Raw genomic sequence first — 22,709 nt, forward strand, 5'->3', positions numbered from 1 at the left:
CTTCCCGGGATTTGGAAGCGATGCTTCTATGAATGCAGCCCAAAATAGCATTTGCCTTTTTTGCAGCCACATCACATTGTTGGCTCATATTCAGCTTGTGATCGACGACAATTCCAAGATCCTTCTCGCTCGTAGTGTGGTTGAGCCACGTATCCCCCATCTTGTAACTGTGCATTTGGTTTCTTTTTCCTAGGTGCAGAACTTGGCATTTGTCCCTATTAAATGCCATTCTGTTGTTTTCTGCCCAGCACTCCAGTCTATCCAGATCACTTTGAATTTTGTTTCTGTCTTCCAAAGTATTAGCTATCCCTCCCAATTTTGTGTCATCTGCAAATTTGATCAGCATTCCCTGCACCTCCTCCTCCAAGTCATTAATAAAAATGTTGAAGAGCACTGGGCCCAGGACTGAGCCCTGCGGTACCCCACTCGTTACCTCTCCCCAGCTTGAGAAGGTCCCATTGATAAGCACTCTTTGAGTCCGATTCTGTAGCCAACTGTGGATCCACTGGATCGTTGTTTCATCTAGCCCACTTCGAGCTAGTTTGCTCATCAGGATATCATGGGGCACTTTGTCGAAAGCTTTGCTGAAGTCGAGGTATATGATGTCTACAGCATTCCCACGGTCTACAAGGGAGGTGACTTGATCAAAAAATGAGATCAGATTTGTCTGGCAGGACTTGTTTTTGACAAATCCATGTTGGCTTCGAGTAATCACTGCATTGTTGTCAAGGTGCTTCCAGATGGATTGCTTTATGATCTGCTCCAGAATTTTCCCAGGGATTGATGTCAGACTGACTGGTCTGTAGTTCCCAGGTTCCTCCTTTTTACCCTTTTTGAAGATAGGGACAACGTTAGCCCTCCTCCAGTCATCTGGCACTTCCCCGGTCCTCCATGATTTCTCAAAGAGAATAGACAGCGGTTCTGAGAGCTCTTCTGCCAGTTCCTTTATGACTCTAGGATGCAGTTCATCTGGCCCTGGAGATTTGAACTCATTCAAAGTAATGAGGTGTTCCTTGACCATATGCCTGTCGATCTCAAGCTGCAATCCTGCCCCTTCAGCCTGTACTTCGCCTTTGCCAGGGGGGTCATAGACCCTCTTTTGGGAGAAGACTGAGCCAAAGTAGGAATTGAGCACCTCTGCCTTTTCTTTGTCATCTGTTATCATTTTGCCATCCTTATTTAATAGCTGAACAACCATTTCTTTCCTCTGCCTTTTACTATGCACGTAGCTGAAGAAAGCCTTTTTGTTGTTTTTAGCATCCCTCGCTAACCTCACCTCGTTCTCCGCTTTAGCCTTCCTGACGCCATCCCTGCAATTCTGTGCTACCTGCCTGTACTCTTCCTTTGTTACTTGGCCTTCTTTCCACTTCCTATATGTGTCCTTTTTTGTTTTCAGGTCATCCCTAAGCTTTTTGTGAAGCCACATTGGCTTCTTCTGTTGTCTTCCACCTTTTCTTCTTGTTGGAATTGTTTGTGATTGTGCCTTGAGAATTTCCTTTTTTAAAAGTTCCCACCCATCTTGGACTCCTTTTCTCGCTAGCATTGCTTGCCATGGGACCTTACTGATCATTGTTCTGAGTTTGTTAAAATCAGCTTTCCTAAAATCCAGGGTACGCGTTTGAGTACACTCGGCTTTTGCTTCCCTTAGAACCAAGAACTCAAGTACAACATGGTCGCTTTCCCCCAGAGTTCCTGTAACTGCTACTTTATCCACTAAGTCATCTCTGTTGGTTAGGATCAAGTCAAGGATAGCCGATCCTCTAGTTCCTTCCTCTACTTTCTGTAGGAGGAAGTTATCCGCCACACAAGTCAGGAATTTCCTGGAGGGGCCATGTTTTGCAGAATTTGTCTCCCAACAAATATCGGGGAAATTGAAGTCCCCCATTACTACTACATCATGCTTCCTTAAAACATTGGCTATTTGCTTTTCAAAAGTTTCATCCTTGGCTTCTCCTTGATTGGGTGGCCGGTAGTAGACTCCGACCACCAGGTTCCTTTTATTCTTTGCTCCATTTATTTCAACCCAGATGCTCTCAATAGGGCTACCAAGCTCCTCCTCCTGTATTTCTGTGCAGAGATATGTATTTTTCACATACAGTGCAACCCCGCCTCCCTTTCTGTTCCTCCTGTTCTTTTTGAACAAGTTATATCCTTCAACTGCTGTATTCCAGTCATGAGAGTCATCCCACCAAGTCTCAGTTATACCTATCAAGTCATAATTTCCCTCCTGTATTAAGAGTTCAAGTTCGTTCTGTTTGTTTCCCATACTCTGGGCATTAGTATATAGACATCGAAGACCATGTGCTTCATAGTCTGGCTTTCTTCCTACATGTGTCTGAAGACTATTATTGGGCGCTATCAGCGCTGTTCTCTCCATTGCAGTGCATGCGCCTACGTCCATTGTTACCCCCAACATTACATCTCCCTTCCCCGTAGGATTCAGTTTAAAGCCCTCCTGATGAAGTTCTTCATGCTGTGGCCAAACACATTCTTCCCAGCCTTTGTGAGGTGCAACCCATCCCTAGCCAACAGCCCATCTTCCAGGAAGTATAGCCCGTGGTCCCAGAATCCAAATCTCTCTCGTCGGCACCACCTTCGTAGCCAGTCATTCACCCGGAGTATTTTTCGTTCCCTTTCTATCCCTCTTCTAACTACTGGAAGGATGGATGAGAAAACTATCTGGGCCCCAAAGATACTGCACTTCTTCTCTGTGTTCATCCTGCTGTATTCTGTCTATATCGCTGGGTGTGACAGAGCTGCTGTAGGTGGAGAAGGAGAACATTCACCTCACCTGAGCAGCCATTCGAAGAGGAAAAAATCCTCTTTGGGATACCTCTTTTGGTATTGCAGGAAAACATCATGTTGCTACTCTTCTGAAACATGGCAGTCTTGATCTTCTCAGAAGGGGAAACTATCCCTGCAATTTTCATCTAATTCTGCCAAGAAATAAAAAAGTTATAGCTGGTTCCCTTAAAAAAAAAAGCAAGTGTACATAAAATCATAGACTCATAGAATAGTAGGGTTGGAAGGGTCCTATAAGACCATCGAGTCCAACCCCCTGCTCAATGCAGGAATCCCAGTCAGAGCATCCCTGACAGATGGCTGTCCAGCCTCATCTTGAATGCCTCCAGTGTGGGAGAGCCCACCATCTCCCCAGGTAATTGGTTCCATTGTTGTATTGCTCAATCAGGAAGTTTTTCCTGATGTTCAGCTGGAATCTGGCTTCCTGTAACTTGGGCCCATTATTCCGTGTCCTGCACTCTGGGATGATGGAGAAGAGATCCTGGCCTTCCTGTCTGTGACAACCTGTCAAGGACTTGAAGAGTGCTATCATATCTCCCCTCAGTCTTCTCTTCTCAAGGCTAGACTTGCCCAGTTCTTTCAGTCTCTCTTCATAGGGCTTTGTTTCCAGTGCCCTGATCATCTTTGTTGCCCTCCTCTGAACCCTCTCCAGCTTGTCTGCATCCTTCTTAACGTGTGGTGCCCAGAACTGGACACAGCACTCCAGATGAGGCCTAACCAGTGCTGAGTAGAGGGGAACTAGTACTTCCCAGGATTTGGAAGCTATGCTTCTATTAATGCAGCCCAAAAGAGCATTGGCCTTTTTTGCAGCCACATCACATTGTTGGCTCATCTTCAGCTTGTGATCAACAACAATTCCAAGATCCTTCTCGCTTGTCGTGTTGTTGAGCCACGTATCCCCCATCTTGTAACTGTGCATTTGGTTTCTTTTTCCTAGGTGCAGAACTTGGCATTTATCCCTATTAAATTTCATTCTGTTGTTTTCTGCCCAGCACTCCAGTCTATCAAGATCACTTTGAATATTGTTTCTGTCTTCCAAAGTATTAGCTATCCTGCCCAATTTTTTTGTCATCTGCAATTTTGATCAGCATTCCCTGCACCTCCTCCTCCAAGCTACACAGCACAAAGTCCCCTGCACCCATTTTTCTGAAATTTAGCAGGTGTGTAATCCCCTCCTAAAGGGCTACTATGTCCGCAAATAACATCTAGGTCTGACAAAGAGACAAAAGGTTATAGCCATTTATTAATTCCCATGATAATCACAGGAGGCACAAAGCCCCAGATTTCCAAATGTCAACTCAGGTTCAGGACCCAAGTTCAGGACCAGAGTCAAAGCATATGGACTCCAGATTGGTTCAAGCCAAATCAGGCCATTTTCCAAAGCTCCAAATTGGCATCTGAGTTGAATCTTGGAGTCAGGGGCACACCTCCATTGGACACACACACACATACACACACACACACATCTTAAAACAGTGTTCTCTCAGATTCAGTTATAAACAGTGAGCTTTTTATAGAAGAAAGAGAAAAGACAATGTTCATATGTTTGCAGGTTTTGGAATATACTGTAAGTAGCCTTCCCCAACCTGGTGCCCTTCAGATGCTTTTGACTCCAACTCCCATCAGTCCCAGGCAGCATGGCCAGTGGTCAGGAATGCTGGTAGTTGTAATCTAAAGCATCTGGAAGGCACCGGGGTGTGCAAGGCTGCTCTAAGGGCTGGAGTGGCAGGAACCCATGAAGAAGTGAAGGCATGGGGATGGGTAAAGGAAAGTACAGAAGTAAGGAGCAAGAAATGATGTGTTATTTTATATCTTTATTAAAATAATTCATACTGCCTTTCAGTCAATAGGCCCTCAGGTTTGGAGGGCCCTTGGGGAAGACAGCCTCAATGGGCCCACTCCCTCAGTGAGCTGACATTTTCACCACCATTGTCACTCATTGCACCTCATGCTCTTTTTCAACATTACTAGCTCTTGCTTGCTTGACAGGCAGAGAGAGTTACCGAGCAAGTCGGCAGTGGCATCTCCTGCTCCCCCTTTTCACTGCCAACAATGTTTGGGCCAGAGCAAAGAGTTAGGCGAGGAAGCAGGTTGGAATGATGAAGAGGAAGAGCAACTCCAGGGAGCTGTTGTCAGTGGGCTCTCAGCCTACCCTTGATGCCAGCCCTGGAGTGGAACCAACAACAGGCTCCTCAGTAACAATCACTGAATGCTAAGCAAAACAAAAAAAAGTCTTGGCTGCCCTCCAGAAGACAAGCAATGAAGGAGCTAGTCAACTCTCCGGCTAGGGAGGGCATTCTGCAATCAGGGTGCTGCCATGGAAAAGGCCCTGTCCCGTGATCCCACCAATCTAGCCTTGCTTGGTGGTGGGACATAGAGCAGGATTTTCCAGGTGAAGATCATGGTAAAGTATGGGCAGGCTGATATGGAGGTAGGCGGTCTTTCAGATATCCTGGCACCAAGCAGATTAGAGCTTTATGGAGAGTGACAGGACATAGAAATGAACTGAAGCTGATAGCTGTTTATATACAAGGGTGGATGGCATAGCCAAGACATAGTGATACAACTCATGCCACTGAAGGATCAAATAGAGGCAGGACACCTATGATCAGATCTCCCAATATTCCTAGTTTTTTTCTTAAAAGCAGCCCTGCCCCTCTCCAATTGGATCAAGCAAATATCTGATAGTTCTGGAGAACACAGCCCAAAGGTATCTTACTCTTTCCTAGGGGCCCTGGGCTTGGTGTCAGGCTTGAATAAGAACTAGCAGCCAGTTTGGAGGCACCGATTCCATATTCAACTGATTGTACCTCTTGTTCTGTGGCATTCTATGGGATGAGGGAGGTATTCTTTATGAAGCTTGGAACTGAGACTGGGCAATATCTATCATACGGATTTCCATGTGGTATTGTACTCTGCAACACAAAGTGGTCCTTCTAGTAATGTGTAATTGGGAGCCCTGCTCTGCTTGCAAGTTATAGATTAGTAGACATAGATGTCCAAGGAGAGCTGGCTTTGCTTCATCTCCTCATCACTTTTCTCTCCCTTTTTTTGTTGCTGTTGCTCCTCTGAATTTTGACAAATCCCAAAGTCCAGCTCTGTAATGAAAGTGGAGTGAAGTTTGGTGGGAACTGCTATAATGTTTCCCCAGAATTCCATAACTTTCACCACTGGTCTAGCACTAGAAGGCTGGAGAGTAGTGATGGGAGGACCACAGATGCTCAAACTCGTTGAAATTCTCTGGATGTCATTTCAAAGCTTGTTTCAGCTCACTCCTGCTCTTGTTTGCAACCTGTTTTTTGTTGTTTGTTTTTGTGGTACGAGTGGGAAAATTGTGCATTACTCAAAAGTGTAAATTTCTGCCCCATTGACCAAAGCATGAAAATGAGAATCTTTAAATGTGAATGTCTAAAATTGTGCATTTTTTTAAATGCATTTTTAAAATGTGCATTTAAAAAACTGCATTTTTTAAAAGTGCACAACTTGTGAATGCAAATGCAAATTTAGGAATTTGGGAAGATTTTCAGAGAACATGCACTCCCATTCACATTTGGGGTTGTGAACAGAGCATTTTTGAGTGATATGTGAACTGAACTGAAATTCTCTTACATCCTTACTGAACAGCTAGCGTGGCGTAGTGGTTAGAGAGTTGGACAGGGGACTGGGGAGATCCAAGTTCTAGTCCAAACTCAGCCTTGAAGCTCACTGGGTGACTTCGGGCCAGTCACTGACTTTCAGCACAACCTACCTCACAGGGTTGTTGTGAGAATAAAATGGAGAGGAGGAGGGTCATGCAGACAGCCTTGGGCTCCTTAGAAGAAAGGCAGGACATAAATGTAATAAATAAACAATTAGCATTACGTACCATGTTATTCTTCCAAGAGACCCATAGCAGCCAGATGATTTTATTTTTAATTATTTATTAGAGAAATAAAAATAGCACATAATCAGAGTGATATATCAATACCTAATTACACTACATATAGTTGACACATTATTTGCATAATTCAGATAGCTACTGCATTACATAAAACCAGAATTACTGGAGTTATATTAATTAGTACGATAACAGTGCAGTCCTATACATGTCTGCTCAGAAATAAGCCCCATGGAGTTCAGCAGAGCTTATTCCCATGTAAGTATGTATAGGATAGCAGGCATAGTAAGTAAATAAATAGTGAAAAATCAGTTGATTAAATGGAATAATAAATAAGATAATTAGATGAGTGGAGAAGAAAGACATAAAATATTTTAAATCATACAGTTTCCTTCATGAACAGAATCAACCTCATTGCTTCCATGAAATGCAGAATAAAACCTATGTTGCAGCATCCCCAACTAGGTGCCCTCTAGACATTTTGGACTACAGCTCCCAGAATTCCCAACCATTGGCCAGGCTGGCTGATGGGAGCTGAAGTCTAAAACATCTGCAGGGTACCAGGTGGGGGAAGGATGATATATAGCAACTGGAACGAAGAGGGATCATTTTAGAATTCATCTTTCTAAGTTTGAAGATATGATTCTGAAGACAAAAGTCTTTATAATCAAAACGGAATCTTTTGTTGCTGTAACAAGATTTATCAAAAGGAAAACTTTTTTTTTCAAAAAAAGTGGAAGACAAAGATTAAAATGATTTTAAAAATTACAGAAGAAAATTGGGAATCAGTATTTACAAGAGGGATGGCAAAGTCCAGTTCTTTTATTCTTAAAGAGAATTGTGAAAAGTTAATTTATTGGTTGCATTTGCCCTCCCCCAGATTAAAATAATATTTACTGAAAAGATCATTGTGCATGTTGGAAATGTGATCTCCCTTCAACTGGCTTTATGCTTATGTGTGGTCTTGTTCAAGGATTCAAGTTTTTTGGAAACAACCTTAAGAGATATAAATAGAATAAGTATGATTTAATTTTAGATCCAAAAACATAATTGGAGCGATTTCGTTCACAGGTTTCAAAAATTCATTGACCAGTGATATCAAATCTATTAACAGTAGCAACATTGATTATTGCCAAGAATTCTAAAAATGCTAAACTGATCATATGTAGGGTTGGATCCGGATTTACACTGGATAAACGGAGCTGGTGGAAGTGGGCTCCCTCGCCTCCTCCCTTGGGGAGGGGTGAATCCCCCAAAATCATGCAGCAGGATCTTGTGCCTTCTTATGGAAGGCTCCAACCTGTAAAGAGTAGATTAACAAAGTATGGCAAGCAGCACAACCGTTAAAAATTACCCAGACAGTTCAGTTGAGGTATAGCAGACAATGAGACCTAAATGTGTTAATAAATGGAATCCATTTACCAAGTATTGGAAATCCAACTGTGATGTGGAAGTATAATTTTCTTTTCTCCTATTTATTTTAGAATATTTATATTCTGCTTCCCATTTTAAAAATCCCGGATTGGTTTACAACAAATTATAAAACAATACATCAGTCTAATAATATTAATATGATCATTCTATCTTTTAGTATTACCCAAGTATTTGACTGGTGGCCAGATTATTTTAATAACTATTTATTAATGCTTTTATTTGTTTCTTTATTAATAATTTGTACAGACCACCTTTCTGCATATGTCACCAAGGTGGCGTACAGCAGTTGCAGAACCATCCATGTACATGGCACATTCGGCCCTATTGCTGAGACCCACAAGCAATAGAAGACTTCTCTTCACTCACAGTTTCCCATGATTAGTCAATCCATGTGATCCTGACAGGGCCACTCTGTGCTTTACAGCTTATAGCAGCCTTCCCCAACCCAGTGCTCTCCAGATGTGTTGCACTACAACTCCCAGGATCCCTCAGCCAGAATATCTGGCTGGGGGATTCTGGGAGTTGTAGTCCAGCATACCTGGAAGGCACCTGGTTGGAGAAGGCTTGTTCCTGGTAACAGGTCAGGTAGGAAGCCAGTTGGAGAAAAAAATATGAGGGTGGTCAGCAGATCCATGGCATGTTCTGAAGTCCAGGAGCAATGGAGAAGCTTTCCAGGCAGAAGACCTTACAAACTAGGGATGCTGGAGAAATTCGAGATGGAATAAAATGAGTTCAGATTTCTAAGAATTGGACCTGCGGAATCTGCTGTGGACCAGCCTCCTCAGGCTTCACAGAGTCTGTGGACTTTTGGTTCCTTTTTTTTACTTTCCTGAAATTGACACAAATTTATTTGTAGGAAAATATGCACGTTTCTGCTGAGACTAGTAAATATACGTGGGGAAAAGCTGAATGGAATGGAGTCAATACGCTAAATGTTATGTATGAAGGTAAATTACATAAATTGTTGCAAACCCTCTTACGGAATTATTTGCGTGTTTTTCTGCAAAACGAAAAAAAGAATCGAATCCATCTGGGAACAGACGCCGGAACGAACGACACCACACAATCCACGAAGCACACGCGGGACGGATTTCACAAAATCCAGACATCCCTATTTCAAACTCCCAACAGGTCTTCTGCTTACAGCTGAATAATCAGGTTATGTTGTGAAGGAAGGGATTAAGAGTCTGTGAGCTATAAATCTTTAAAACCACCTGCTGTAGGGAAACTTGGTACTGCTTTGCTTCTTGCCAGCCTGCTCAGGACTGAATGGGGAAGCCTAGTCTGGCAACAGAAGGGGGAGATTGGTGTGAGTTACAGCAAGAGTTCAAGTGCCCCAAATTCAAAATATGGGCTGAGTTCCAGGGGCTGCTTGCCATCAGAGATGAGAGGTACTTTTAGGGCAGTGCTGCACATGACAGTTGCTGCAGGAAATGCAGCCATTCAATTGTTGTTTTCTAAAGCAAACCCATAAAGTTTAGAAGTTAATTATACCTGTCCACATGTCTTTAAATGCATGTGTACCTAATTAGCATCCCCATGTATTATTTCTGATATAGTGATTAAGGAAGCAATCCTATGCATGTTTACACACACACACATCCTGCAACTCCCAGCATTCCCCAACCAGCATGGCTGGCTGAGAAATGCTGGGCAGGATTTTGTTCTGTCTAAACATGCATAGGATTGCGCTCTAAGTCACTGTCTCATTGACTACCCAGCTTTCTTCCCAAGGAGCTCACTGTGGCATCCACGGCCTTTATCCCCATGTTATCCTCACAACCACCCTGTGAAATGGATTAAGCTGTGGGATTGTGATGGCTCCAAGGGCAGCCCATCAGCTTCATGGCCAGGCAGGGATTGGAACCCAGCTGTCCCAGGTTCAAGTCAAACACTTGTATGCACTACACCATATTGCTGCAAGGTTTTGTTAGAGTAATCTTTTATTAGCCACCCTTGAGCTCCATGGATGAAGGTGGATGAAGGTAATTGCCAAAATTAGGAATCCTTTTGAGAAAGACCAACCAAATGTTGAAATGTAGATGTGCAGCTGGATCCTGCATACAGTTTGGCTGTTTAAATCCATGGACCTTGATAGGGTTTATTGCAGCTGAATTATGCCCCATTTACAACCTGATCCTGAGCTTGCTTACTAAAAAGGAAGATCTACCGCATTCCATGGGAGTTACTCCCATGTAAGCATGCATATTACAGCAGCATTAGTCTCTTCCTAAACAGGGCAGATCTGTACATGGGCATCTCTGTTCTTTAATCCATATCCACATACCAATTATTTATGCTGCTGTTAAGATGCTGCTGTTAAGATGTCACTGCCCACACCAAACCCCATGTTCTCTTGATCTACAGTAGGTATAGATACTTCTCCAGATGTTGTTGGACTACAACTCTCATCAGGTCCAGCCAGCACGGCCAATGGTCAGGAATTATGGGAGTTGTAGCCCAAAACGTCTGGAAGGTACTGGTTGGCTACTTCTGATCTACAGGGTTGATCACATATTCACTGGACAGCCAGTCAAGACAAAAAAAGGAGCCTGTTTATAAAGGATAGAGAAGGTGTAACTGGCTTCTCAGGCCTCCCCCTTCCAAGAGGACCTTGAGGCTGTGTAGTCAACAGGAGTGAAAGAGGCACTTCACTGGTTGATGAAGAGATAAGCAAAGTCAGTGGTAGTTAGCCTTAGTGTTTGAAGTGTGAGGCCACATTAGGAGAAGGGTTAATGTGCTTGCTACCCTGTCACTTCCAGACATCTCCGCAGGTTCTTATGCAAGTGGATAGGAACAGAAGAACAGAGCAAAGAATCAGTGGGAGGAATTAGAGGAGGGAAAATGCTGGGTTTCTTGCCCCGCTGCTTTAAGGACTCTTGCAAACTATCAGTTATGCAGGAATCTGCTTTCTATCAGGTCAGAACATCGGTCCATCCAGCCCTCTATTGTTTACTTGGACCAAGATCAGGTCACCAGCAGAGGTCTTTGCCATCACTTGCTACCTGATCCTTCTAACTGGAGATTGAATCAGGGACCTTCTGCGTGCAAAGCAGGAGAGCTGTCAGGATTCCTTTTGCCCCCACTGAACTTCAAATGCGGAATCAAACACAGGCAAGAGGCTTTAATCTACAGCTTTTAATTCATTACTTCATACATAGGATCATACAGATGCAAATTCTCAGTGACTCTCAGTGTACAAGGAAATGCATTCAGGGGATTCAAAAGGTAGCTATGAAAGTTGCCCACCATTTGAAAGGAAGGCAGTCTCACTAGCCTAACTTAAGGGCGGGGGGAGGTCTCCGTCTCTCTTGTGAGGCTTCTAAGCACAGCTGTTCATGCAGGGCCAATCAGGTGGACAGTCTAAGTTCCACCCTGGCCTTTTTTCTCTTAGCTCTGTGTCTGCACCTGGCATCTATTAATTCAGACTCCCCAAACCCCACCTCTCCCTGTTCGTTATCTCTCATGGCGGGGAGGGACCCTCTTCCTCCAGCTGGACCTTTGAAACCTGAGGAGCCTGCCTAGCCATGTCTGGACTAGCCTGGGAAAATACCTCCCCCATGTCTGGTGGTTCTTCTTCAGAATCTGAACTACTATCCTACTCCCTGCACTCAGAAACACTCCTGACAAGAGCCCTGCTGGATCAGTGCTTCTGGAAAGCCCATAAGCAGGGCCTAAAGGCAGTCCTCCACTGTTGCTCCTTCCTCCCAGCAACTGGTTCCCAGAGGTATAATGCTTCTCAACCTGGAAATCTGCCGTGATGCTCAAGCCTTCATCTTGTGGCACCATCGGAACAAGACTTTGGGGCAGCTCAGAAGGAGGCCTTCTCAGTGGTGGTCCCCTGACTTTGGAATGCTCTCCCCACTGAGGCCTGCCTGGCACCAACACTGTCATCTTTTTGGTGCCAGGTAAAGGCCACCCTCTACTCCCAAGCATTTAATGGTATACGATGGGGCATCTATGTCTGCTGTTTTTGAACCTGTTTTTGAACAGGTCTATTAGGAAAAATATTGTTTACTTAAATTGCTTTTAGCTGTTTACATTGTTTTAATTTTTCTGTGTTAAAAAGTTTTAGACTGCTTTTATTCTGTTGTTTTTTGTAATGCTGGTGCATTTTTATAAATTGTTGTAAACTGCCCAGAGAGCTTTGGCTATGGACTGGTATAGAGGAGGAGGAGGAGGAGGAGGAGGAGGAGGAGGAGGAGGAGGAGGAGGAGGAGAAGAAGAAGAAGAAGAAGAAGAAGAAGAAGAAGAAGAAGAAGAAGAAGAAGAAGAAGAAGATGATCAGGGCCCCATTCAGCAGAATGAGCACAAGGGCACACCAAACATAAGGGCACACCAAACGCATTGTGGCTGGCTTACCATATTCTGAATATGAGCATACACACCATCCCCCCCCCCAGTAAGACCATGAAGTCCAGAGTCTAAAATGACCTAACTGCACCACTGTACACAGCTGAGATAAATCAAGGAGATGGGTCACTTTGGAGTTAGTGTTCTTTCTGAGTGATGCGTGGAAGGCACTGGTGTTTGCCTTTGGCTCAAGACAGAGGTAGTGGTCATTTCTGTGGTTGAGCAAAGGAACAACAGAGCAAGAGCTATAGGGCAGCCACCGCTGGTGCTGTGGATGTTCGAAGCCCATGCATATATTGTGAAGAAGGGAGTTTCTGTCTCTCCAGCTGGAACAGACTGAATGTGGCTTCTGCTTCTGTCGTCGCGGGAATCATTACTGATCTCATCAAAAGGAGAGTGCTTTAATTTCAGAGACAATGAAAATGCCTCAGGTTCCCCTGGGGAAAAGCTACGTGTACCATCACCATTGCCTCTTCCTACATTTAAAGAGATGGCAGCTCCCTCTTTGATAGCTGCACTTATCGTCCTTGATCTGTGGCAGAAAGGGGATGAACAGGAGGAAAGAGCTGATGAAGGCAGGCAGTTTGTCAACACAGGGGCCAGATATGTTTGAGGACAAGGCTCCTGTGCAATTAAGGCTGGCAGGTGCTGCTTTTCTCAGCTCTGCATAAGGTTGCCAGCTGATCGGGGATGGGGGGATGCCACCATCTGTGCCTTTAGCAGCAAGTAAGGATGTACGAAAGTCACTTACCTTTTGACAAAATGTGATTCGAGGTGGGGGGGAGGTGCCCCATCCCTCCCCCCCAAAATTCTGGCCGGGGGGGAGGCGCCCCGTCCCTCCCGCCGCGAATCCTGGCTGGCCGGGTCTGCAAATGGCGGCGACCGTAGCCGCCGCCATTTGCATCACTGCAGTCAGCCGTGATAGGCTACGTAAATGTTTATGTAGCCTATCACAGCTGAGTAAAAAAAAACAAAAAACAACCGTGCGTACGCAAATGGCGGCGCCCATGGGCACCGCCATTTGCGTTCCTTATTTTGGCACGTCTAGTCTACGTAAACATTTACGTAGACTACGGCGAAAATAAGGGGAATGCAAATAGTATAGACGCTACGCTATTTGCATTCCCCTTATTTTCGCCATAGTCTACGTAAATGTTTACGTAGACTAGACATGCCAAAATAAGGAACGCAAATGGCGGCGCCCATGGGCACTGCCATTTGCGTACGTGCGGGGGGTTTTTTTTACTCAGCCGTGATAGGCTACGTAAACATTTACGTAGCCTATCACGGTATTTTTAAAAAATCTAGCCGTGATAGGCTACATAAATCTTTACGTAGCCTATCACGTTTTTTTGTTTTTGTTTTTACTGGAAATGGCGGCGGCGGCAGCCAGTTGGAAGACCGGCTGCCGCCGAACCGCCGCCAGAGCCGCCAGAGCCACCGCCAGGGAGATTCGCCCAAGGTAAGTCCCGTCCCGGGGAGGGGCGGGGGGGAGACCATTTCGCCACCGATTTCGGGGGGCCGAATGCGCTGGCATTCGGCCTCCCCGAGATTCGTGGCGAAATTCTCTGACATCCCTAGCAGCAAGCTTGATCTGCACAAATTGGCCCAGCCTATCTTAAGGAGCGCCTCTAGCAACACCAGACAGGCCCCTTAACAAGATCAGCCTCGGATGGCCTTCTCTCTGTCCCATCAGCCAGGACAGCTAGGCTGGTGAGGACGAGGGAGAGGGCCTTCTCTGTGGTGGCCCCCACTCTGTGGAACTCCCTCCCTAGGGAACTCTGCCATGCCCCCTCTTTAATGAGCTTCCGCTGCGCATTAAAAACGTGGTTGTTCAGGCAGGCATTCGGGGTGGGTTATTTTTAATGATGTTTTTAATGTAGAATTTTATTGTTTTAACTATTTTGTTGTACATTGCCCAGAGTGGCTGGGTGACCAGCCAGATGGGCGATTAATAAATAAATAAATAAAAATAAATAAATAAAAAATCTGCGGGCATCGCTGCAACATGAAAAATCAGCCCTGGAAAAATATGGCCCACTATTTTTCTGGCAGGATTCTTCTGTCTTCAGTAGAATCCAGAAATCCAGCCTGTGAAACTTTTCTCCACATGGGGAAGCAAGGACAGGAAAAGCCTCACTGGCTGGATTACTGCATGTCCTGCATGTGTTAAAGGCAAAGAAGCTCCACCAGAAAAAAGCTGGCACCTTCATTTCCAAGGCAGTCTGTGATGGAGCAGGAGCAGTTTTATTAAAATGGAGGCGGAAGCTTAGGAGGGGGTAGGCAATATCCAGCATTGCGACAGCTTGAGAGTGTAAGAATGCAGGTTCCAAAGGTGATGTGAGGTCTTCAGAAAGGCAACCTAGTTGGAATAAGAATGGAGACTGGCTCAGACACAGCAGAGGTTGAAAGACAAGGCCTATCGCCTCTGGAGCATCGGCATTGCTTGGGGCATAGGATTTGGGTCACTGGTTCAGATAAATTAGTCAAACAGGTTCTGGTAACAGGCAGGTGACTGATTCCTGGTCCAAGACAGTGCGCAAAGAATCTCAGACTGTTCAGATGCTTTGGTCTGTTGTGGCTTGGCCTGTACCTCCTTCTGGCTGAAGTGATGTAGAGCAGATCTTTTTTGGGTTATTGCTCTAGCACTCATCGCCCGACTTATATGAGTCCCTGGGGAACACAAGCGGGAGGATGCTGTTGCACTCATGACCTACTTGAGGGTTTTGCACAGGCAGCTCTTCGGCCCCTGTGTGAACAGAATGCTGGACTAGATGGGCCTTTGCTGTGTGATGCAGCAGGGCTCTCCTTCTGTTCTTAATATTAAATCTCTCCTGATGTGGGGTTTTGCTTATCATTGCCCTTCAGCAATTCCTTCTTTGGGAACAGTGTATAAAAACAGTGAGTTGGCCAAAAATGACTGTCTCAGTAACTTTTATCAAAGGCATTGTCCTGAATGATTACTCAATGGATATGTGGGGGAGGGTCACTGTGCTGTGGTCCCAGTCTGGATGAGGGCCCTGCACAGCTGCTTTAGAGCAAGCAAGAAAGAGAGGGTCAGCTGCACGCTGTGTATTTAACATAATGCGTAGGGGTTGGGCAAGATCTTGGGGTTAAAAACATAAGGACATAAGAGCCCTGCTGGATCAGACCAAGGTTCCATCTAGCCCAGCATTCTGTTCACACAGTGGCCAACCAGCTGTTGACCAGGAAACCACAAGTGGGGTATGAGCTTGTGCGGGTTAGCGTTTTGCATTCCCCTTCAGGGACTAACCCTTCTCCTGCCAGAAGTTGCCACCAACACGGCAGAAATCCCAGTGGTTCTGCTGGGAAACAACAAAGGTCCGCACAGTGAAAGCAATGGTATTCCCCGTAGTAACCTATGGCTGCGAGAGCTGGACCATAAGGAAGGCTGAGCGAAGGAAGATAGATGCTTTTGAACTGTGGTGCTGGAGGAAAATTCTGAGAGTGCCTTGGACTGCAAGAAGTTCAAACCAGTCCATAGTCCAGGAAATCAAGCCAGACTGCTCACTTGAGGGAATGATCTTAAAGGCAAAACTGAAGTACTTTGGCCACATCATGAGAAGACAGGATACCCTGGAGAAGATGCTGATGCTAGGGAAAGTGGAAGGCCAAAGGAAGAGGGGCCGACCAAGAGCAAGATGGATGGATGATATTCTGGAGGTGATGGACTCAACCTTGGGGAGCTGGGGGTGGCGACGGCCGACAGGAAGCTGTGGCGTGGGCTGGTCCATGAAGTCATGAAGAGTCGGAAGCGACTGAACGAATAAACAACAAAAATCTGATGGATGGTCTTTCCTGGTCATAATCTGGCAGACAGGAAGTGCTTCTTCTACTTCTCTTTCCCTCTTGGATCCAGGTCTGTGTTTGGCTCTTGTGCCTTTACTATGTCCCAACCTGGCGCCCTTCAGACTGTTGGACTACAACTCCTATCATCCCCAGCCAGCATCTGGAAAATGTCAGGCTGGAGAAAGCTGGCCTAATATTTGTTTGATTAAAGAGGACGAGGCTGAGTGCTTTAGCAACCCAGAGAAGTCTCTGAAAGACTTACTAGGATGCATAGAGTATGAGCCTCTGCAACAAATGGTTTGAAGGAATTAATGCTCTGCCGTGTCACAGAGCTGGAGTCACTGGGAAAGCGAATCCCTGCAGTGCATTCCTGCTCAGTCGAGGAGAAATCTGTAGCAGCCAACCTGACATCTGTATTGGTGACAAGGGAGAAGAGTTCAGCTGGTCAGGATGGTGCCAGTGAATTCGGATAGCTTGGCTTCAAGTTCCAAAGGCACTGAATGGTCGCTAGTGACACCAAGTGGCTTTTTGGGAAAATGGCAATAGAGACAGAACGAGGTGCTGCCTGAAGCCATATTTTGGGCCAGTCCACAGATTCCAATTGCACTGAAACAGCCACAGCCTGACAATGGCTTCCTTTGGTACCTCTAATGGGGAGAGAGGTTCACCACTGCTAAAGAAACACCTGATGGTGCCACATGGCACAGCCTTTGAACGAAATGCCAGGACTTCTCAGGGCTGCTGCTTAGCAATGGAGCACTCGTGGCATTTCAGACTCTGGACTAGTGGCAGCAGGTGACTCCAGTTCCAGGGGGGCTGTGATTCCACGCAGGGTTTTAGTTAGCACCAGCCAAAACTCTAAAGTCTTGGAAGGTACTATCCAGGGTGCTGAACCTTATCCCTAAAGTGGGTTCAGCATCTTGGATAGCACCGTTAGAGTTTTGGCCGGTGGTAAATAAAGTCCTGAATGGAATCACAGCCCCTCCGGAACTAGAGTCACCAGCCACCACTGCTCTGGACTTAACGGTCTCATGGGGGGAGAGACCCTTTAGTTGGTCATGTGTATTACTTCACTTACCTCACAATGTCATAAGTCAGCTCTGCTGCATTTGGGAGACCTCCCTTTGGCTTGACTAGGGCCCGAGACACCTGCCCCAAAGTCCTGCCCTGGTGGCACCACTGCTACCTAGACAATTTTAGCCTTCTGCCCCCCCCCCACATGCTTAGTAGTCAGCAAGCCTGGTTGCGGCGGCAAGCCCAGCACCTTCTCCTGAAATGGCCAATGCATTGCCAAAGTAGCTCTTACAAAATGCTCTCTGCGGAACATTTCCTTCTGGATTGATGGCCTGAATGTTTCAGGCACTAGTCAGCTAATGGTGAATCCCCAGGCGAGGGCTCTGGAGATACTTGGATTAAGAAACAAACCCTTTGATGTATGAAATGCCAAGGACAATGCTGGGCTATATCTTAAGTGGTTTGCACACGTGTGCCTGGAAATGAGGCCTGCAGAATTCTCAAGAGAGTAGGTCGATGGATGGATGGGCGGATGGATGGATGGGTGGATGGATGGATGGGCAAGGCCAGTGACTTACCCTACACTGATAATCCTGAGAGTGTGTCCTGGATTGAGTTTAAGGTGCTTTGTGAGGGGGAAGCAGATAGAGAGAGGTTTTGTTCCTGGTAAGGAGGGTCCAGTAGGCAAGACAAGTTGTCTCTTTATTCCAGGGGTGCAGAGAGCCTTTCAGCTCGAACTCCATTTTGGAGAAGCTCTTGGAAGCCGCATTCCAGGAGTGAGTGGGGGCAAAGGCAAAAGGGGCGGGGCCAAAAACACCAGCCTTTTTTAGCTTACAGCAGTAACGAAGCCTTAGGAGAGGCATTTCAGCCTTTTAGAATGGGGAAAAAACTGCACAAAAGCCAGGAAACCACTGAACAATCATTGTCAGAGGAAAAGGGTCTTCAGGTTCAGGGTAAGGGTCTTCTGAGGAACCCACTGTGGGCCATATTTGGGACCAACAGTGGGCCAAATTTGGCCCCTGGATTTGAGGTTCTGCACCTCTACTTTATTCCCTTCTCCTTCTCTCTGCTCTCTACTCTTTTCTCTCCTTCCTTTTGCCTTCCCTCCACCCTCTTTCCACTGGGGACCTCTAGGGCCAAATGTCTGACAAACAAATGGGGAGGCAAATATAGCTGTAACGATACAACGGGGGGCTTTTGTACAATCTCGCAGGCCTGGAGATCCTTTTCAGTTAAGTCATCATTAGGTATAGGTTTCTTTCTCCCCCACCCTCTCCTCTGTAGCATTACAGTGAGATCGTCCTATTACACTACATGATGATACTTCCACTGCTCATTTTTTAGACAGATAATCTTCCTTCCCTTCAAGAAAGGCACAACAGAGGAAGGTGAAAGGGTTTTCCCTCCCTTCTTCTGATATGGGGGTGGAGTGGGTAGGCAAACTCTGAGGTAATTTGACAAACCTGTGTAGGGATGTAGGCCCATCACAAGTGTTATCACAAGAGTGTGAGCGTAAACTGTTACTCGAAAAGTAGTGCTGTGCCGAACATTTCTCCCACGTCTTTTTCAGCCATTCTCATTCAGTTTGTTAGAAAAGACATTACTTTTGAAAAGAAATTCAGTACTGAAGAAAATTTTGGAGAAATGCTCATGTTTGGGATTTTGGTTTCTTGTGCTTACCTTGGCCAAGGAGTGCGCCCAAGGAGTGAGCAATAGAGAGATGTGTAATAGAAAGAAAACACACACACACACAGCACCCTTGGCCCCCTCACAGTGATTCAACTCAAAAACACCACAAAAATAAATTATAAAACACCCTGTGAATGAGGTAGAACGATGGAAGCCTCTGTCATGAGGGGGAAAAACTGATTTTTAGAATTATGATTTTAACAGTGTTGTGTGTAGTGCTGTGTCAAAACTTTCTCCTGCTTTTTTTCTGACCTCATTCAATCTGTTAGAAAATAAAATGCTTTCAAAAAGAGATTCAAAGGAGAAAATTTTTTGGAGAAATTCTCATGGGCTGGGCTTGGGGCTCTTGTGCTCACCTTACTTATGAGGTGGCTGAGGGGTGTGTGTGGTGCACGAGTGTCCTGTCTTTCATTGTACAATCATTTCTCTGGCAGCCTGTAGCCTCCTTGGCTTCCCGCACTTCAGGTAAAGCCTCCCTCAGGGGGTGGGGGTGGAGGATCATGCATTTACCCCTCACAAAGGGCTTTTACTGATCAGGAAGTGCAAGCGGTCTGGGAGGCTGCAGAGCAAGGCAGAGATGTGCAACAGAAAGAAAACGCCCACACAGCACCCTCAACCACCTTACCATGATTCAGCTCAAAAACACCCCCCAAATAAATCCAAAATGAGCTATAAAACGCCCTGAGAATGAGGCAGAAAAACAGAAGCCTCTATAATGAGGGAAGCATACTTTCAGGAAATTGGAGGACAGATTTTGGTGCACCACTAGCTCCACCTCTTCCCTGGAGCCGGTTACAGCACTGCCCCCCTCACACCTGCCTCGTGGAGGATGCAAAGCGGGGGCCCGCCTGCCAACACAGTTGGTGCTGTTGCCATTTGCAGCGGCAGCGCAAAAACACCCCAAGCCCTTACGATAAAAGACAGAAGCTGTGTGACAACCCCTGCCAGCAGCTAGCCCTACCTGTGATAAACGGTTGAGCGTTTCTCCTCTGCCTGGAGAAATTTCGAAAGGCCATGTGCACACAGCTCTCTTGAAAAGGCCTCCTCCGTTGAATGCCAGGGGCTGCTTTTAATGTGGCCAGCTAGGTTGGAGTGCATTTTTATTTTATTTATTATTAAATTTATTAATCGCCCATCTGGCTGGTCACCCAGCCACTTTGGGCGTTGTACAACATACAATAAAACAGTTTAAAACAATAACATTCTACAATAAAAACATTTTCTAAAATACCCTAACCCACCCCAAATGCCTGCCTGAACAACCACGTTTTTAATGCATGACGGAAGCTCATTAAAGAGGGGGCATGACGGAGTTCCCTAGGGAGGGAGTTCCACAGAGTGGGGGCCACCACAGAAAAGGCCCTCTCCCTCATCCCCACCAGTCTAGCTGTCCTGGCTGATGGGGCAGAGAGATGTTCCATAGCAGGGGTGGGGAACCTCTTTCCTCTGGAGGGTCGAAATCCATTTCACAGAATCTCTCGGGGGCCACGTTCCAGTCATGGGTAGGGCCAGTGGTGAAAGGGGTGGGAGCAAAATGCCAAAGATACCAGCCTATTTCACCTTAAAGCTCTCTCTGCCAGTAACAAAGCCCCAGGAGAGGCATTTCAGCCTTTTAGAATGTGGGGGGAAAACATGCAAAAGCCAGGAAACCACCAAGTGGACCGGCAGTTGGGGAAAAGGGGGTGGGGCCAGGGAAGGGGCATGGCCATGTGGGGAACCCCAGAGACCCGGATTGGGCCCCCAGGAAGATCAGATTTGGCCCATGGGCTGAGGCTGAACACCTTTGCTTTACAGAGCCTGGGATGCTCAGGAGGTGAATGGCTTCTTTCCTGTGAAGGTTAGCAACTGATGTGAGACCATCCTGTGCTGGTCAGGAATCTGCGGACATTGGAGGCCCTTCGGGAAGCAGCTCCTGGCACAATTCCTCTTCCTTAGGGAGGCAGCTTTGGGTGATGGATTGAGCTCTGAGGCCAGTGACATGAGCAAATCTTTGCCTGAGGAATTGACCCAATGGATCTTTCCAAATTGGTTCACGAGAGCTCTTTCTTCAGAGCTCAGCAAGAGCATCTCCTCAGTGGTGCTGAGGGGCTGATCGCTTTCAGGATGATAAAACCCAGCACCTTGAGACAAAGGTGGAATATGTGCTGGGGAAGTCAGGTTGGTTCTCCCTGGTGCATATTTGTGCTGAAGCGGACAGTGTTTTTGATTTGGAGAGCGTGGCTTCCTACCCCAGAGCATCTTTAGGATGGTGCAGGACGCTCGCTGTTGGGCAGCCTTCTCCAACCTGGCTCCCTCCAGATGTTTTGGCCTACAGCTCCCATCATCCATAATAATTGGTTGTGCTGGTTGGGGCACATGGGACCTGTAGTATGAAACATCTGGAGAGCACCAGGTTGGGGCAGACTTCTGCAGGGTATAATCAGGAGCAAGAGGACCATCGAACTGGAGGATTTTGCAGCCTGCAGCACCACAAATACGGCCGAGAGTCTACAGACATGTGATGTTCGCTGTCACGCCAATATTTTCGTAAATGCTAGGAAGCCCTGTCTGGTATTTCCTCCACGCTTTGCCTCCTCTACTCCCAGTGCCCCCTCTGACCCCCCACTTTCCCCCTGTTCTTTCCCAACAGGTGATAACTGTGAGGTGGATAGCCAGGCAGGACACTGCATCCCCGGGGTGTGTAGGAATGGAGGCACCTGCACCAACTCTGCAGATGGCGGCTTCCAGTGCCAGTGTCCGCCCGGGGGCTTTGAAAAGCCGTACTGCGAAGTCTCCACACGCTCCTTCCCGCCCAAATCATTCGTCATGTTCCGAGGACTGCGCCAGAGGTTCCACCTGACCCTCTCCCTCTCGTAAGTTCTTGGAGCAGCAGGCTTGTAGCCACTGCCAACAGAGCTGCCATCTCCCAGCTGCCATCGATGACGTGGCCTTCCGCCTTTCTGGTGTGGATGGTCCTCTGCACTCCAAAATGCCTTTGCCCCACTTTTCCAGGTTGCTTTTTCATACTAGGTTAGGCTGGCTGAGATAGGAGTCCTGTCCAAATATCTCCTCCCTGGGTGTGACTTTTTAATCTAGCTGGAAGCAACAGTAGATGATTAGGATTTTCCTTGAAGAAGTTCTCCTCAATGCATGGCCAATAGAAATCCAACACATGCTGTTTTCCTGGACATGGGGTGCAGCGATGGGTTTACCTATTGAATGTTAGCCTGCAGTGGAAGGCTCCACTTGTTGAATGTTGGCCTGGCACTGAAGCTGTTAGAGCCCTGAAAGGGAGGGGACCCTACTTTCTACTGATGGCTGGATCTGAAGCTAAATCTTTCTACAGCTGCCATACTTCCTTGCAGCAGATTGCAGCAGATAAGTGAATTGCCAGGAAGCATTGCCTCTGAGGATTTTTCATTCATCCCCATCCCTTTAGCCATGCTAAGATGTGGTTGTATCATATGCCTCATCTGATCAAGCGTGTGTAGAAATGCTGGTTCTTTCTCTGCTTCATCACTCTGTTGCTTGTGTTAGATTCGCCACCTTAGAACGCAGTGGCCTCCTAATCTACAATGGGCGTCTCAACGAGAAGCATGACTTCCTGGCTGTAGAGATCGTAGATGGGCAGGTCCAGCTGAAGTACTCCACAGGTGGGTGTGGCAGGTGAACAGTATCCCCACTAAAAGTCCCCAAAAGGGTCTGCCTGTAATGCAGGGAGGAGCGGGCTGCATGTGTTGTTACACCAGAT

The 22,709-nt window shown here is 46.4% G+C and overlaps 1 protein-coding gene across 1 annotated transcript in view; it reads left to right on the forward strand.

Annotated features, from left to right (window-relative positions):
- The window catches only part of CELSR3 (cadherin EGF LAG seven-pass G-type receptor 3), a 187,732-nt gene that overhangs the window by 43,840 nt on the left and 121,183 nt on the right, over positions 1-22,709 (forward strand). Inside the window, 2 exon segments of the mRNA XM_084829828.1 lie at positions 21,609-21,831; positions 22,496-22,611. Coding sequence (XP_084685954.1) covers positions 21,609-21,831; positions 22,496-22,611 — 339 coding nt within the window.

This window comes from Heloderma suspectum, chromosome 2 (genome assembly GCF_057233095.1).
Source record: "Heloderma suspectum isolate Gila_16-S chromosome 2, 16-S_ref, whole genome shotgun sequence".
In the NCBI taxonomy this organism is placed as follows: Eukaryota; Metazoa; Chordata; class Lepidosauria; order Squamata; family Helodermatidae; genus Heloderma; species Heloderma suspectum.